Here is a 17067-nt window from a genome sequence, read left to right as displayed (position 1 = left end):
TAAGGTGGTACGACTGCAAAAAAAACGTGTCAAACTGAGGAAAAAACATCACCGGGTAGCCAAGGCTTATAACACTAGTTAAAGATGTAGCCTCTGCTTGACGATCAACCCAACTAAACCTGAATCAACTCAAACTTTAAAGAGTAATTCCACCATTTGACAAACAATAAGTCTCCTTTCTGCTGCTCAGTGAAGTCTGCGGTGCCTCCTTAACTGAGTGCTGGCACTTCAGAGTGGGGAGTGCATAGGGAGAGGGTCAGAAAGATTGGTGGGTGGGGATATAACCCTTTTGGGAGAGAGAGAAAAAAAACTAAAAAAAAAAAAAAAAAAATCACGTGTTTGGAGATCAAAGGAGATCCGCTTTGTAGAGGAGGAGGAGGAGGAGAGGGAGGGGGGTGAGAAAGAAAGAGGGAGAGAGAGGGAGGGAGGAAGAGAGCGAGAGAGAGAGAGAGAGAGAGAGAGGGAGCGTTTGCAGGCAATGTAATTGACAAGGCTTGCAGTGGTGAAATAAACACGCTTCAGCCAAGGCTCAGCTTTTATTGCACAATTGTGACTCTTTTGACGAATCGCCCGTAGCGCGCATAGACCTGATTTCAATTACCTTCACCCGATTAATTAATCCGTGTGAAATTATGTCCCGATCGGCGCAGATCCAGCCGGCAAGATGATGATTTCACCGAGGAGAGGCTCTGATCGTGTACCCGACTCGGTGGTCCTGGTGATCTTGGTGGTCGCCGCTTCTCTTGGTACCGTTTTCGCCAAGGATACTGCCTTTGTGGAAGTGGTTCTGTTCGAGTCCAGTCCCAATGGAGATTATACTACTTACACGACTGGCTTGCAAGGACGGTTCTCCAAAGCAGGAGCCACTATCAGCGCGGAGGGGGAGATCGTTCAAGTACGTGTAAAGTGTCTTTTTTTTCTTTTTTCCCCCTCTTCTTACGTGGGAATGACAAGAGGCAATCTGGAGCTACACTGCCTGGATCCGGGGTGTAATTTTACCAAGCTGCCCTTCTTAAAACTTTTTTTTCCAGAGGGGCTGGGGGGGTTGACAAGAGTTGTATACGGTGTGTGTATGTGTGTGTGTGTGTGTATGTGTATGTGTGTGTAGGCTTGTGTGAGGATGGTACTAAGCTTGCAAGCATATGCGGTCACAAGATGGCTCCTATCTTGTGGAATTCATTCACAGGGAAAACATGCTCTTGCAGGTTATTTTGTTGATGTGTGGAGCTCACTTGAGCGCAAGTTAATAATAGTTAATTGGCCTCTAAACACAAACGCACGCTTTTCGGGAGTGTTTTCCTCCAAAAGTTACAAATAATCCGCCACCGCTTCCCGAAACAAGTTTGTAAACTTGTACCGATTTGAAGCCTTATAGCTGTGATAGTTTAACCCGTTTGTGTTTTTCCGGTCAAACAATCCGCTTTCATTTGGGAAAAGTTGGCTTTAATAGTGGAATAGGTTTGTTTTTATTGACTAAAGCGTAAACTGACCCGCACGTCCCGCCGTCTGCAGCCTGTTAGTTACCATGTAGCCGTCATCAATGCTGCCTTTGAAGTTGCATGTTTTTGGCTGAGGCTTTCTTGTAACCACTTTATGGCTTTTGGATTAAACATCAAGTATGCTGAAGGAACTAGTTATCATTGGAGACTCCTCCGTGTTCCATCTTTTATATCTTCCCCCCAAAAAAACATGACAAGTGCATTTGGCAGGACTTGGTTGTAGTTGGAGTAGTCGTGCAACTTTGATTTAGTGGAACTCACTAAAATATGAAGCTTTTTCTCAGCGCCAAGTGTTTATTTTAAGATTTATAATGCTTGCTTAATCTACTTGGCCACTGTTTGTGAGGTACTGAAGAGTTTGAGGTACAGTGAACTCATGTGCCAAAGCCAAATGTTTTATTTACTGACCTCTAACATGTCCTATGTGGAAGAAGTTTGTGATGTGTATGTGTGTGTGTGTGTGGGAGGGAGGGAGGAGGAGGGAGGGGGCTCTTCATGATCGATTGGTAGTCACTTGAACGTGAAGCAATATCCTCTCTTTGAAGTAGTGTCTATTTATTTGGCAATATCTTTAAAATCCAAACTGTTTCTAACACATGTCAAGTTCATTTGGATTAAGCTTGTGATTGATAATTGGGCCAACAAGTCCAGTGCACTGGTCACTTCGCTACATGACGGATTTCTCCAATATTGAGATGATACTGGATCATCATGAGATAAAAGTTCAAGTTAAAGCCTCATGAGCGATGAAGATGATGGTTCAGTTTTTGTATCTTTTGTAGACAAGCCAATAGCTGCTCAAGTGCGACCTCAACACTGAAGAAACTGTTGAACTATATGAGATCATTGGTCTGTCCTGGGGTTACACGATTCAGTGCAGCCTGTGGAGAGAGCTGAGGGGTGGAGGGCTTGTTTCAAATTTTAATTTATATGTGTTTATATGTGGTGGTGGGCTGCATCGTAGAATATCAGCAGCTCCTGCCATGAGCCGTCGTATTGACGAGTAAAGACAGTGACTCACTAGCACATTTGTGTCTCTGTTAATATACACTCATACTGAATCTACCCAGCTAGTAGCATCCTCTCTCCACCCCTTGCTACTCTGTAAGAATGATGCGTGGGTGGATATCAGTTGTACCTTTTCAGTGCCTTTTTTGTTGTTGTTGTTGTTGTTGTTGTTGTTGTTGTCGTCTTCCTCAAAATGCAGACTCTTACATTCAAAGAAAGATGATATGTGGGAATCAAAGGAGGGGGATACTCAGCACAAAAATGGTCCCTGTTTACACACAGTGATGGCCATTTGGCGCCACTCGGTAACCACACAGAAATGTCGGACCTCAGCTTTACATCGAAAACCACATCTATTTAGGTTTGCTTTCTTTGCTAACATAGCTTCTGACCACTTAGAGGCAGCTTATATTTTGTCAGGCTATAATGAGGGACAGTTTATCCGGCACTGCGCACTGTCTTAAATTTCTTACAGCATATATTCTACCAAAGATTTATGAAAGTTGAAACTGACAACAAATGACAGCCATACAACCTGAGGAGTACAATTTTAAACTGCTATCGAATTCCCCGCATGCAAATTCTATACTTGTGAAATAACATTGCAGTAACGTGTTGGGAAATTGCTGCGGTGTTGTAACGGATATAGTGTTACATTGGAATTGGGTTGAACACAAATATTTGGGTTCTCGTGCATTCAGTTGTCCGCAGCGACCTCTGCAACCGTTGCACTTGTCTACCTTTTTTGCATTCAAGGTTTGAGCCTTCTCGTGTTCGGTGAGTAGGGGCGCTTGATTTGGTCTGTCTGAGGTTTACAGGGCCTTCACGTTCTCCCTTCTGCTGTTTGAACAGGGCCCTGAGGGGTTTGCGTTACCTTGTGTGTACAACAGTGGCCAAACCTCAGCAGGTACGGGTTCAAATACGGGGGAAGTGGGGGGTAGGAGTGGGGTGGGAGTGTGTGTGTGTGTGTGTGGGGGGGGGGGGGGAGTTTGGCAGCGTTCCTGAGCAAAGACCCAACTACGATCACCGCTCATACACTCCCAGCTCGCCTTTGCTAATTCCCTAAAGCTAACACCCGCTCAGCCCTGTTTGAAGAGTGCGAAATGTGGCACACGCTGCCAGGGCCAAAAATAATAAATTAAGTTAATTTGCTTCTCGCTCTTGCTCTAAGAGGGGAAGGATGACGACGCAGATTTGCCGACGGTGCCAAACCCCAGGCCTCCCAAGCCAATTCCCTGATTGCTCCAGTTTGACTTGGTAATAGAAAAGTAATCAACGTCTCCTCAAACCATCCTGTCAAGAAATTAGTCTGTGTGTATCGACAGGCATTTCTCTAAGTGGACTTTAAGGGTGTATTTACAGCAGTGGCTGTTAACTCTGTGTCTTGGTGACCACAGTGCTGCAGGTTGTCATTCCTGCCAGGTAGTTAATTGTATTCACCTCTTGTCCCAGATTTAGATACTTCCTGATTAGACAGCTGGAATTAAAACCCAGCAGTGCTTTGGGCCAAAAGAGACTGATTAAGTGAAGAAACCCTGATGTAAGCACTTGAAGCATTCGTTGCATGGATTATATATTTTAAATAGGTAGTTCAGGTAGTCTTGCTTCACCTTTCCACATGTCTGCAGCTGTTTGGATGTGGTTTAAGTACACTAGGCAGTGCAGTGATGGCACCATCATGTCATCCCATGATTAAGTCACAGAGGGATTAAGATGAACACCTTGATTGGCGTGGGTTGACAAAACCAGCTGATGCTTAACAGACTGAAAGCGCTCTTCTTCCAGATGTACTGATAATAGAGTTTCTGGACTGGCTTTGCTCCACAGGATGCCCAGTCAGACTGCTCATCACCGTGTTTGTCACATTTGTATCATTGTTGACAGCGCACACACAGCTCTCCTGATTAGAACGTGTTTGATGTGAAGGGGAAACGCCATCTGCCGCTCATCATTCTCCATTGTCTCTCTGACGCCAAATTGTCTTTCCTGTAGCGAGATGAGGCGCGATGCACTGCGCGAGCACACATCTGCCTCTGATTTCCAGCAGGCCCTGCTGTCAGCATGTGAGTGAGGAGCTGAGGCAGGGACGTGGCAGGGGCACCGAGAGGACCAGATGGAACTCATAGTGTTGTCGGCCAGAACCAGAGGGAATAATGTGGCTTTTGCCTGCTTCCTCTCAGAGGGGACACTGAGCATCCCCAGAATCCAGAGTCAGGAAGAAGAGGCTATAGTTTCCCAACACCCACGAGCTGTTTCACCTTTGAACTTCATCCCCATGCACATGAAGTGCCAGTAACTATAGCTGGGAGACTTCATGATGTGGTTCTTTGAAAGTGGCAGTTTTTTTCTGACTGCGTGCGCAGGGGGGGAAAGTGGTGGTTTTGAGCTAAGACAACGATGAGCTTAAATACTGGAGCTCCTACCTTGGAGCTGGCAAGAGTTGTGTCGCGCTGCATTTAGACTATAATGAGAGCTTTAGTGGTTTAAGGCATCCAGCGCGCTTTCTCACCACAGGCTGGAAACCCCAAGAGGCCATAATGGGCCGGTCCCAGACGGGAGGTGCCAGGGACCGGGCCACTCCCAGCGCCAAAGCAACAGTAGCAGTACACAAATGCTGGTTTAAAAGGTTAAAAGTGCTGCTCCCTACTTTTTTCCATTTATTGGCTTGGCGGTCACAGCTGTATTTTAAGTGCTATCGTCTCTTAACCGCCACCCTGTTTCACTTTCATGTCCCGGCCAAAGTAATTTGAGGCTGCTTTTCTCCCCTTTTCGGAATAGAACAGACTAAACTGTTTTTCTCTTTCTCTTGCTTAACACCCCCCACACACGCATCCACTCTCACCCCCCACCACCAGTCTGCTCTTTGTGATGCAGCCAAAATTTGTCATGCGTTCTATATTGAATTTGAATGACTTCAAGTGATGGTTGCAAGTATTTCTTTACTAGTGTGTGCATTAATGAATTGTCACTTAAACATCAGTTGTATTAGGGTGGCCTGTTGGTGGGATTTATGATCAGCATGCAGCATGCAGTCTCCAGATCTTTGCTGCATGTCATTCCCCATTTCTCTCTCCCCTTGTTTCCTGTCATCTTTCTACTCTCAACTCTCTGATGAGGGCATACAAGGCTCCAAAAATGCTCCTAGAAACACTGGATAAATGCAGTTGTTCATTTGATTGTATATAAAATGTGATGTTCACATATTGAACTTGCATATTTTGTCTGAATATGTAAAAGCACCACAGGTTTTCAAGTTGCATTGATGTAAAACAAGAGAGAATATTTGGCATTTGCACTTGACAAACTGCTTAAAATGACAAATCCTTTGTGAATATTGACTAATCAATTAATCGGAATTTGTGTTTCGGCACTAGTAATTTCTCTATCTTGCAGTAAGAATGTGACATTCTGAAACTATATGTAAAATGATTAGTTAATATCTTATTGTCAGCAATTCACTGAAAGCACTAAGTGTCTGTCAGCATTCAGTCAGGTGTATATCAGTGTTGAAATACCTAACTTCCTGTTGGATCTCTTACCTCTTCTCCAAACTTCTTTTAATTGGCCAACACTGCCTCCCAAACTAGCAGCCTCTGTTTCACTCTCCTGCCCTTGGCTCTTTTACTCTGTCTTCTCCTGTCTGCCTCTCTTTCTCTCTCTCTCCCTCTCTCTGATCCTCTCATTCCCACTCACTGCACAGCTCCACCTGGAACAAGTGCATGTTGGTACTGGTGGCCCCAGTAGCTATGTTAGTTTCCACTGGGCTGAGTGGCTGAGCAGATCTTTGATGTTCCACTCCAACAGAGATTAGCAGTCAGCGCTGGTGCTCGCTGCTGCTTTCTCTCCAGCTTCCAGGCCTCTCCCAGGGGAACCCTATTCCCTCATGTCACTCCGCTCCTGATCTGCTATTGATTATTTGTCTGAGCTCATTTGTATTAACGTCTTGTGTTTGCCCTCTGCTTTACAGTCCAATCATGAGGAAATGTTAATTCAGTATCACCCTGAGGCTGTGATTATTTTTCTATGAAGCGTGCTGTGATATGGTAAATGCACCGCATCATAACGTCACACTTTGACAGGTGAAAAAGTGATTTTTCACACAGCCTGTCTTCACCAAGGTTATTTTTGAAGCAGATTTGTTAAGAATCAAAGATGAAGAACTGTCCGAAGTGGGTTTTTGGCTGTCCGAATAGCCCCCGGTGTGTCTGTCTACATTTGATGCAGCTGTACTGAAAGGCCAGTCCATCCCCTCAGCCCACATTTTTATCCACTGACACAGAGGGTCTGCAAAACAAAGGCTAAGGGGTCGAGGGTTATGAAATGACAATGCTCACAGTGGATCATCCAGGCAGAGGCATGCTTTGTTGTCGGCCAGGAATGTGCTGACTAACCGTGGAAGGCCACAACGCCAGCCTCCTCTTTTGTTGTACTTTTTTTGCCAATAGACTAGGAAGGTAGCTGTGCAGGGAGTCCATTTCATTCTGAGCAGTACACTCCATCTGCCTCCTTCTCCTCCTACCTTACAATGTACTTGTGCCCTCGCTCGTCTCATTTGTTTTCGAGAAAGGAGAGGTCTTATCACAGATCTGTCCCACTCACCCAAGTTCAAGAACACAGGGTTCAAAGTTCTTCCTTTTGTGTACATCATTACATAATTATCAGCCTCTTGTGTCTAAAAACATATCACAGTTGCTGTTATTGTAAGAGAGATCCTACTGTTATGTCATTTTCATTCATACTAATATCGGGTAGGCCTAGTTTCAGACTGTCAGGTTATTGCTCAAGGAAGCTATTACTGGTTTTGTGCACATGATCACCGCCTAATTCATCATATTAATTTGTGAGGGCTCTTTTGACAGGCGTTCTGTCAAAAACCCTGCCATTTTTCTTTCTCCCCCTTTTTTGTTTCCTTTAATGGATTCCTACACAACCGTGGCAAAGGTCATTTACAGGGGTGCCAGATGGGGACAAATCAGTTTCAGGTGGAAGCTCCGACCCCATCGTGTTCATCTCTGTCCCCTTACCCCCACACATCATGGTGTGTGTGTGTGTGTGTGTGTGTGTGTGTGTGTGTGTGTGTGTGTGTGTGTGTGTGTGTGTGTGTGTGTGTGTGTGTGTGTGTGTGTGTGTGTGTGTGTGTGTGTGTGTGTGTGTGTGTGTGTGTGTGTGTGTGTGTGTGTGTGTGTGTGTGTGTGTGTGTGTGTGAAGTAATGAGGAAGATCCAGGTTGTAACACAATGGGGCCAGAGGTATGATGGATCGGGCTTGTTTGGTCAGATGAAAACAAGCTGTGTTATCTCTGCATTCTTTTTGCTTTTTTTTTTCTGCATGTGTCTTCACTCCTCAGTGAAGATATATCACTGCATCTTGAATATTTGTTGTGAAGCAAAGGAGTTAGACCTTCACCAGTGCATTTTGTTTCTAACTCCTCAAATCCAACATAGTCAAGTGCAGCTATTCCTTTTTATGAATCTACAAATATAGCAACTAATATACCGTGCCAATAAAAGCTCTGTTGTACAGCCTTGGGTTTAAAAAAAAAAGCCACCACAATTCTTCCTGTCCTTCCTGTGGACCCCCGTCGGCGGCTAAGGCCACACTGCTTCCCTCTCCAGCCCATGGACCCTGAACAGGGAGGGGCTTACAGGGCTGGGTGAATAGCTGCCGGGAGTCGTGCTGCGGGTGTAAACCACATGAATGTGCCGCCTGAGCAGATAGGATCAGGCGAGGCGGGGAGGCCTGGGAGGCCGCGACGCTCGGCGCAGCTCCACGCGCTAACATCAAAGGCAGTGCCGAAGGGGGTGGTGGAGGGGAGGAGGGAAGCAGAGAGACAGAGAGAGGGTTGGGCCAAACTCTTCAAAGGCCTCTCTGAGTAATGCCGGCCCTGATATGCAGCACTGCAAAACTGAATGATGTAATTGCAGGCCTTCAAGCTAAATCCTCTCCCATACAAATAAAGGTGGAGGTGTTCCCTTGCACAAGCACGGTGAAAAAAATACTTTGAGTGTTTTGTTGAAACCAAAGTGTTCAGTACACCTCACAGGCTAAGGTGTTGGGTCACCTCCTGACGCTCCTCTATAGTAAGGATCCTGGTGTAGAAAGTTTTATTTACGTTTTTGATGGAGGACTTGGAACGGGAAACAGTTTTTTATCAGATTTCAGCAGATAAGTTAATCCACTGGGCGTTTCTAAAGTACACAACAGGTGGAACAGAGTTGACTCTGTTCTTTGTAAAGTTTATACAGGAGCTCCGTGTGTGTGTGTGTGTGTGTGTACATGTGTACTCTTCTTGTAATGTGTGTTACACTAAGCATGACCACAGATCCTTTCAAAAATGCCCACATGATCATCAGGCTGATAACTCATTGACAGCTCCCATGACAGTTGAGAGGCTCACGCTGCAGGAAAGTATCCCGCTTGTTGAGAGCACACAGCAATAATTCACTGTTGTTGATTCGGTTTGCCAAAGGTTATTTGCATGCCTCTGATCGAAGTTATCTTCTCCCCGCCCTTGTTTTTGTGATTGTATATCACTTTGATGTTAAATTGGCAGTAAACAGCTGCACTTTTACTTATTTAGAGTTCATGCAGAGGTCAGCCTTTTAACTCATGCATTCTGAGTCGGACTCAAAAGTCGGGACTGCAGCACAAAGCATAGCTGGTTGTAAAGAAGAGAGCTCCTTGTTTCCAACACGTAGACTGTAGCATTCATGACTATCACAGGACCATCCAGCTAATCGCCAAACTTGAATGGATGGAGACAAAACACAATTCATAACATGAATTACCAATCTTGGAGTAGGGCTGCAGCTGACAGTGACTTTTCTTATCATTTAATCGGTTGTGTCTGTGAGTAATTGGTGCTGTCCGTAAAATGTCAGAAAATTCCAAATTTCCCAGAGCCCAAAGTGACATCTTGTCTTTTTTGTCTAACCAAGCCTAAGCTATTCAATTTACAATGATGTGCAAGTTTGTCATTTTTGCTTGATAATAGATTTAACAATTGTACAATTATCAGGGTAGTTTTTAATTAACTTTGCCGCCCAACTAATTGATTAATTATCTAATGATTACTCAAATGAATCATTGCAGACTTTCCTGACTGCAAGCAGGATTCTACAGATTCTTCTGTTGGTAATTACTTTAACTTGTTTAAATTCACATTTCATTTAAATAATTGCTTGAATTCATCTAGTAGAGCCAGTTTAACTTCCAGTCCCTATTTAATTTGAACTCAGTGTGCTATGAGCATGTCAACTCTTCAAAGATGCTTCACTGCACTCTTCTAAAGCTCTGAAACCTGTTCTCGATGCAGTGTTGCCAGCATATTAACTGCAAGACATCATGAATGAATCTTGGCTGGCAGTTTCAAATAATTGTATCCATACTGATATTATGTATCAGTGAAGGAAGCAGGCAGGTTCATTTAGTGTTGGAAAAGATCCCATTGCCTCTATCTGTCATTTACCAATGTCTCAGCTGAACTGCAATTGAACTTCATACTGTGGATGAAGAGAAGCTGTCCAAGCCTTACAGCCACAGATATGATACAAAACACTGTGGGATACTGTACAGAATATCATAGGAAACCACTGAAGGAAAGCTGTGATGGAGCGTATATTTTCCTAATTCAGAGCCGCTCGACTGTCAAACATAACTAAGTGTACACCTTGCAGCTGTACGATACAGTAAATGTTACTTTGTGTCTGCACTTTCTAAATATAAATGACTCTGATTGCAATTGTAAGCAAAAAGCTCTCTTCACAGTTCATAAAGAGTAGATATTTACATGAATGCATTCCTCACTTCAGTCTTGAATTGGGGAATGAGTGAGAGAAAGTTGAGGATGGAATAGAAATGTCAAGACAACATCATTACAGACAGCGGTCAGTTAGGCTGATAGAAATGACATTTTCCATCATGCAAATTGTGTCTGCGCTCTTCCCTCCAACCCTACCTTCCAAACCCCCCTGGCTCAGTGTGAACATGAGTGTATATGAAAAGGTCAGGACAATTACTCCTGGCCAGCTGTGTCCATTTATGTCCCCTTGCAATCCATCTGTTCACCCCACATTGCCCCGGCATGTTGCTGTCAGGAAAAAATGTCAAGGTTGTTTTGATTTTTTGTTTTGTTTTTTTTCACGTCTGATTATTTTTCTCAAAAGCAGATTACAGACTGGGCGTATGAGAGAAAATGGGGTTTTAATGTTAGTAGCAATCAAATCATTGTTTCTTTGCGTAGTGAGATGGAGCACATCATTATTTGTGTCACTGTGCTTTCTCAATCACACCTCTCCTCCATCATCCATTATCTGCATTCTTCCGTCTGTCATATGTCACTGTAAAAGCACCATTTTTCATTTTTAGCAATCTTTTAAAAAGGCACTGAAGAGATCCTGGCTATTCTTTGCTTGGCAGTGTATGGCCAGTTCGTCCAAACACACTTGGCTCGCTAATGATAACTTGTCGTTGGACCTGTCAAGGAAGTTTCTCAGAATGCTGTTTTGAGAGAAAGGAGCGATCAAGTGGGAGAAGATGAGAATGACCGAAAAAGACAGGCCAATACAGCCCTTTGCTATTCCGTCTGCATCCCACAGGTATGTGACAAAGTGAAATTGTCACCCCCAGGGTGACATGCATCCCGCAGGCATTTCGAAATAAACACAATCCCGGGGAATGTGGCTCTGAGATTTTGGCTAGTGGCCTCACCAGGCGTTTGGAAGTGTGGTTCTTTCTCATATAAAAGATGCAGAAGAATCAGCACTTTGTATATTGTAGATTTAAATACCATAGATAGAGCTCAAATATATTCTTTAACTAAGTGAGAATAGTTTGACAATTTGGAGCAGTTTGGCAAATCCCCGTATTTGTTATCTTGTTGAAAGTTGGTTAAGAAGATTGATAGTGCTCTTAGTGCTCTCGTCTGACTGTTGCATGTAAATCTTCAGCCGACAGTTAGTTAGTTTAGTTTTGCATAAATACTGGAAATGGCTAGTCTGGCTCTTCCCTCTGAAGAACCACAAAGTGCAAATCTTACACTTTTGTTTTTGTTAGGATTAAGCAAATAAAATACAATTCTATTAGTGAGCTTTTGAGGTGTTGGTAGGTCAGACTTTGTTTCCTTTTAACAGGGGCATGCTAGCCATTTCCCTGTTTCTGGACGTTATGCTAAGCAAAGCTAACTGGCTGCTGGCTGTAGCTTCACATTTAAGGAACAGACATAAGAGTGGTATCAATTTTCTCGATCTTCTTTCTTATGGTGCAGAAAAGGTGTTTTATGTTTGCAGCATGACCAGCATTAGTTGTTTTGAATCAGTAGAAATGGGTGTTGGCAGGAGCATCTGCAGTAACCATGGCTGAGCAGATTTAGCATACACAAATTCAAACTTCATCTGCAGAAATTGCTGAACCAAGCATGCAGTACGTTGTGTTGCAGAGTTATGCTGTCGTGACACACCACATCTCTCCTGTAAAGGTCCAGCAGTCTGCAAGTGTTGATTGAAATGTGATGAAGTTGCAAATTGTCAGTGAGAAAACTGTATTTTATTGAAACTGTGAAAAAGAGATGTGAAAAATAAAAAAGTCAGGCTCCATATCCATCTGAGGATACTAAACATGTTGTTCTTTCTAACAGATGAGTCAGTCTATTTGCACTAATGGCTTCCAGTAAAAATCTGCAGTAGATCTGCTCCAAAGTGCTTTTATGTGAAAAGCAATCACAGGAATGGCTTCACACTCCACTAAGGTTTTCTATAAGGCTGCTACCAAATGCTAACAACAGACTAGCACCAGTATTACTGTAACTAAGCTGAAACCAAGCTTGCAACCATTTCTAAATTTTCATGATTTGATTTTACACCAAACCGTTCTGGTGCCTAACCTTAAACCATTTCCTATTGGCAACCACATGTAGCATATTTGGGTCAGCTTTTCTGCAGCATTGCCTCAAGCTAAGCTTATGGACAGAGGATTTGGTAAGCTACTGATGCATACATTCGTCATAATTATTGTTTTGCAAAAGCTGGAGTTAGAATTGCCCAGGCAACGGGAAGCTTCAGAATTCAAATTAGAGTGTGGGATTGAGTTTTAAAGTTGTGGAGAAGGGCTGTTTTCTGTTTTCTGTTTTTCAGTCAGAGCATAAAAAAAAACTCCATCATTATGCCCTCTAACCCCTGTTGGTTGGTCTTGGTTGCTCATGTATTAAAAGCTTGAGTTGGCATGGCGCATTATTTGTCTCACGAGTTGAAGCGACATGGGAGAAAGGTGAGGAAAACCCCTCACTCCACAGTATGCACTGCGTTCTCTTCACTGGCACCAAAACAACCAAAGCATTTTTAGTACATCTCAATTCATTTTCATTTATAATTACATCATAATTAAGCACAAAACAGTGCACATTCCTTTCTCTCATCATTCCTTGCCTCCCTTTTCATAAGTGCTTTCTGTTTTCTGCTCTCTTTCTCTCTCTCTGTCTGTCTTCTCCCACTCTGTTAAGCATGGGAGGGGAAGGGGGACGGGGTATAAATGTGAGACCACACATGCTGTGTCAATGTTTGCTGGAATAATTAGAGACAATGTGGGCCAATAACGGGAGGAGTGCAGTAACCTGAACTCACTTTGTTCTGCCCCGGCAGCAACACAAAAGCCATTCACAGATGTACAGATCCGCAGGCTCAGAGAAGAAGCAACTGCACTTTTAGCCGGTGTAGAGGATCTGCAGGAAACTGGATTGGTTTCTATGGAACCTGAACAGTCCGCTCTCGCTTTGCTGTTTTTGTGGCAGCTCAAAGTGATGCTGATGTCACTCTGAAGGCCTTTTTAAGCACTGCCTGAACATCCCCGCCACCACCCCAAAAAACACCCCTTCCCCTTCCCACCCTCCCCATTCAACCAACACATGGCCCTGGCTTAGTGGGCCCTCTTTAACTAGAGGATATCCGGCCGCTCGGTATGCAAAGAGCCTGTGGATTCCTGACGCGAGTGCTAGAGCTGGACTCAGAGGTGACTTTCAGCGTAGCCAGACAACTGTTGGATTAGCAGGACACTTTGCGTTGACTCAGAGCCAATAGGAGGAAGCCTGGCCAGAAGCAGGGCGTACTTGGTCAAATGCGGGCTAATGGATTCTTTTGAGCTATATATATTAGATTACATTTTAAGCATTCCACTGCTGCTCTCATCCAGCATGACTTACAGTAAGCACACCACACTTGATTTTTTTTTTTTTTTTTTTTTGGTTGAAAAGAGAGCAGTTTTCCTTTTTAAACAATATTATGCAGAAAGAAAATAAATAAGATTAAAGAGAGCACCAGGAGGGATTTTATTCTTCATCATGAGACTAAGACGATTATCTAAATCACAGGAGACAGAAATAAGATTATTAGATACAATGCACGTTAAGTGTCACCTAAGCTCGTTGGTGTTTCCCTGGTTGCGGCAGAGTGACCCACTGCTGTGCTCACACCCCTGGGTGGACCAACTGGTTTGTCCCCTCTGGTGTCCATCTTGAAAGGGGACACTGCTATGGGATGCATACATCCCCTGGAGGTCGCTGGTGTCATTGTGGCACCTGTCCCCTCCACTCTCAGCCCGTGTCAACAGCTCAGATTTATTTACATTCACTCTTGTTTTCCAGAGAACTGAACTGAAAGCATAGGATTGGTTTGTGTCTTGTGGGACTTCTTCTCGTCAGTTTGTCAGTTGATGGAGTTTGTGATTGCTAATAGTCAAGTCTGCTGGATTAATGAAAGAAATACGACTGTTATCTTGTTTAACGATGTTAGTACACTACCACTACCTTTCGAGCTGTATTTCTTAAACAAGTCTTGCTTTCAGTTTCAGTCTAGCACATGCAGGATAAATACTGCAGTAGTGCTTGCTAAAGATGGCCATCAATGTCCAGTTTGATAATATCTTTGGACAGTACTATGTATTTATCCTGAGTCTCATGTCATATATATGGGATTTATGGTAACTTGATTGTTACTTTTTGTTGTTTTGATAAACTGCATGTATTCTAAATCTCACAAGGAGCTGTCTTTTTAAGAAATATATAGACTTAATGCAGTTTTAGGGGATTTCCCTTCAGGAGAGACTGGTCCTTTTAACTTCTGGACATTTATAGTTCTTATTGTTCAGTTTTGTTTGACAGAGCCTCCTCTCTGTTTTTAGCCTGGGGATACACAACAGCTTTTTTTTTTCTTCCACTCAGTGTTCTCCTATAATCATTTTCAGATTCTCTCTTTGCCTCCCTCTCATTCCTCTCTCTCTCATCCCGTCCTCTTTTGTCTCCTTGCCTTTCTCTCCCTCCATCTTCTCATACCCTCCCTTTTCCCCGTTATCTCTCTCCTTCTCGTTCCTTTCCACTGGGCTGACGTTCGGTTCTGTTCTGCTCTCCTGGCAGCAATGTGTTCCTCATCACAGCTTGTGTTTCCTCTTATCTACAGTTCTTTTATCAGCAGCCGCCACACATGCCCGAGAGAGGAGGGTGGTGATGGTGGCGGTGGTGGGGGTGGGCAACTGATGCTATCAGCAGGTGAAGATTTCACCACAGAGTTCAGGGGTCCAGCGTGGCCAGAGGACAGCCACACCATAAGGTTCTGACGTGGGAGTGAGCAATGTGAACATCTCCCTTTTTAGTGTCTCTCTTTATTCATAATATGAAAGTAACATAAGTGTTGTTTCTGCACTACATATCTTGCTAGTCAGACAGTGTTGATAGAAACATATTATCTTTCTTAAGATATGTTGTTGTTGTTCTTTTAAGCCGGTGCTTTTTCTTCAACTTTTCCATCACGCTGGTAGCACTGCTCAAGTCATGTTCAGTGCTGCCTAAACAAAGCAAAATGTTATGTTGAATGTTGAATGTTGTGTGTAAAGTTTTGATACCATGTGTGTTTTGTTTGAATAAATCCAAGAGAGGTTAGAAAGCGAAGATTGAAATGTGTTTAATCGTGCAAAATGAGTTCCATGATGTGTTGATAACACTGTTGTTGTATAGACGTCATTGCTGTGCAGGGTTTTAGTTGCGAACGTGTCGGTCTTCACTCAGACACACCCGACCAATGAGAGCAAGAATTTCTTAAAGAAAAACATTTTCCACAGCTGGGAGGAAAGATATTGTTGAAAAATGAAAACCTGCGCATGTTTTCACTGAAAGCATTCCAGTTGTTCATCTGGTTATCCCACAGGAACAGCTGTTACTGCTGCAGGACATGAAAGAAGCATCACCTCATGTGCATCCATCAACAACATACCTGACACCAGGTGTTTACGTAAAATTTAAAGGCTTTCATGAATTTTGGTCAAAAATTTTAAAAATGTTGTCACTTACTAGCATTACCAGTCAATCCCATTGTGTGGCCATTGTGCACCAAGGATGTGCAGTGCACGTGAAATCCTTGCAGCACAATGCAGAGAAAGCCTGGACGTGGTAGAGAGCAGGGATGGTGGACCGAAAATGGAGGGTTAACCAAAGCATGGGCTCACAAAAGCCTAAAATGATATCGCTGGTGGATATCTGGATGCTTGGGATGCCTTGGATGGCTGCTGTACACTTTTGGCTTTGTCTTTGGGGGGATGAATAGAGGCCTCTGTGGTAGTGATGACAGGCTTCTCTGGGCCGGGCCCTGGCTGGCTGGAAGACTAGGTGCTGGAGGTCGGGAGACTTCAGTTCACTCATAGGGGCAGGAGCCCGACAGGGGATGCTGGTTGTCCTGGTTCTTCCTACAAAAGACACTCTGTTCTCTGCCTATGACCAGCGCTTGTTATTGTGACATGCCAGGTACACTCATACACACGGGTGTAGCTGAAAGCCAAGGGCCCGCAGCGCCAACCAAGCTTGTATCCTCCCACCTGAGTTTTCGATGTTTTCATGTGGTGCTAGGGCTAGATAAATATAATCATTCTGTTCTGATGTTGGCTGTTCTGAATTTGAATTATGAACATTGCTCAATATTGATGATAGAGGATATGATTTTACTCAACATCTTCAGACCTGCCACACATACCTGCTAATAACACTGTATAGGCAATTTTGATGCTGTGTGTCAGTGTCACGTCATTTAAATGTGGTTTCAGAGAGATGGTCACCATATGCAGAAAGAAACTGGCAAATATCAAGTAGTTGTTCTTTTTGCAGATATTTTATATGAAAATGTCCAGTGAAATACATCACAAAGTACTGCAATAGCAGATTAATAAAAAAAAAATCTGCATTCATATAACACTTACTGACTAATGCCTTTGTAGATGCACATTAGGAAGATTTATTGCAACAGTGTTTAACATTGCAACTCTGTAAGGTTTTGTTTTCCATTCATCAATGAATTCAAGGGGTTAATTCTGCACAAATTTGAAAAAAATTGGAGAGTAGAGGGATGACAACTTGTGACAAGGCAGCTTTGATTCCTGTCTCCAGGCCACTGTTTTGGTTTTGGAGTTGAGACGTAGCGTGCAGATGCTGCCTTCAAGTGTCACAAAGCTCTCTCTTTTTCACCTAATGCAGTACAGGAGGGCATTACGGAAGTGAAGGAGCTGCCATGGCTGTCACAAGAGGTTTCATC

The 17067-nt window shown here is 43.6% G+C and overlaps 1 protein-coding gene across 1 annotated transcript in view; it reads left to right on the top strand.

The window, feature by feature from the left end:
• Window positions 1–499: 499 nt before the first annotated feature.
• Window positions 500–17067, top strand: part of znrf3 (zinc and ring finger 3) — a 68015-nt gene continuing 51447 nt past the window's right edge. The window contains exon 1 of the mRNA XM_062416984.1: window positions 500–895. Coding sequence (XP_062272968.1) covers window positions 665–895 — 231 coding nt within the window. The 5' untranslated portion in view covers window positions 500–664. The remainder of the gene's footprint in view (window positions 896–17067) is intronic.

The sequence above is a fragment of the Scomber scombrus genome, chromosome 4 (genome assembly GCF_963691925.1).
Source record: "Scomber scombrus chromosome 4, fScoSco1.1, whole genome shotgun sequence".
In the NCBI taxonomy this organism is placed as follows: domain Eukaryota; kingdom Metazoa; phylum Chordata; class Actinopteri; order Scombriformes; family Scombridae; genus Scomber; species Scomber scombrus.
Note: the sequence above shows the minus strand (reverse complement) of the source record. Positions and strands in the feature narration are given on the sequence as shown.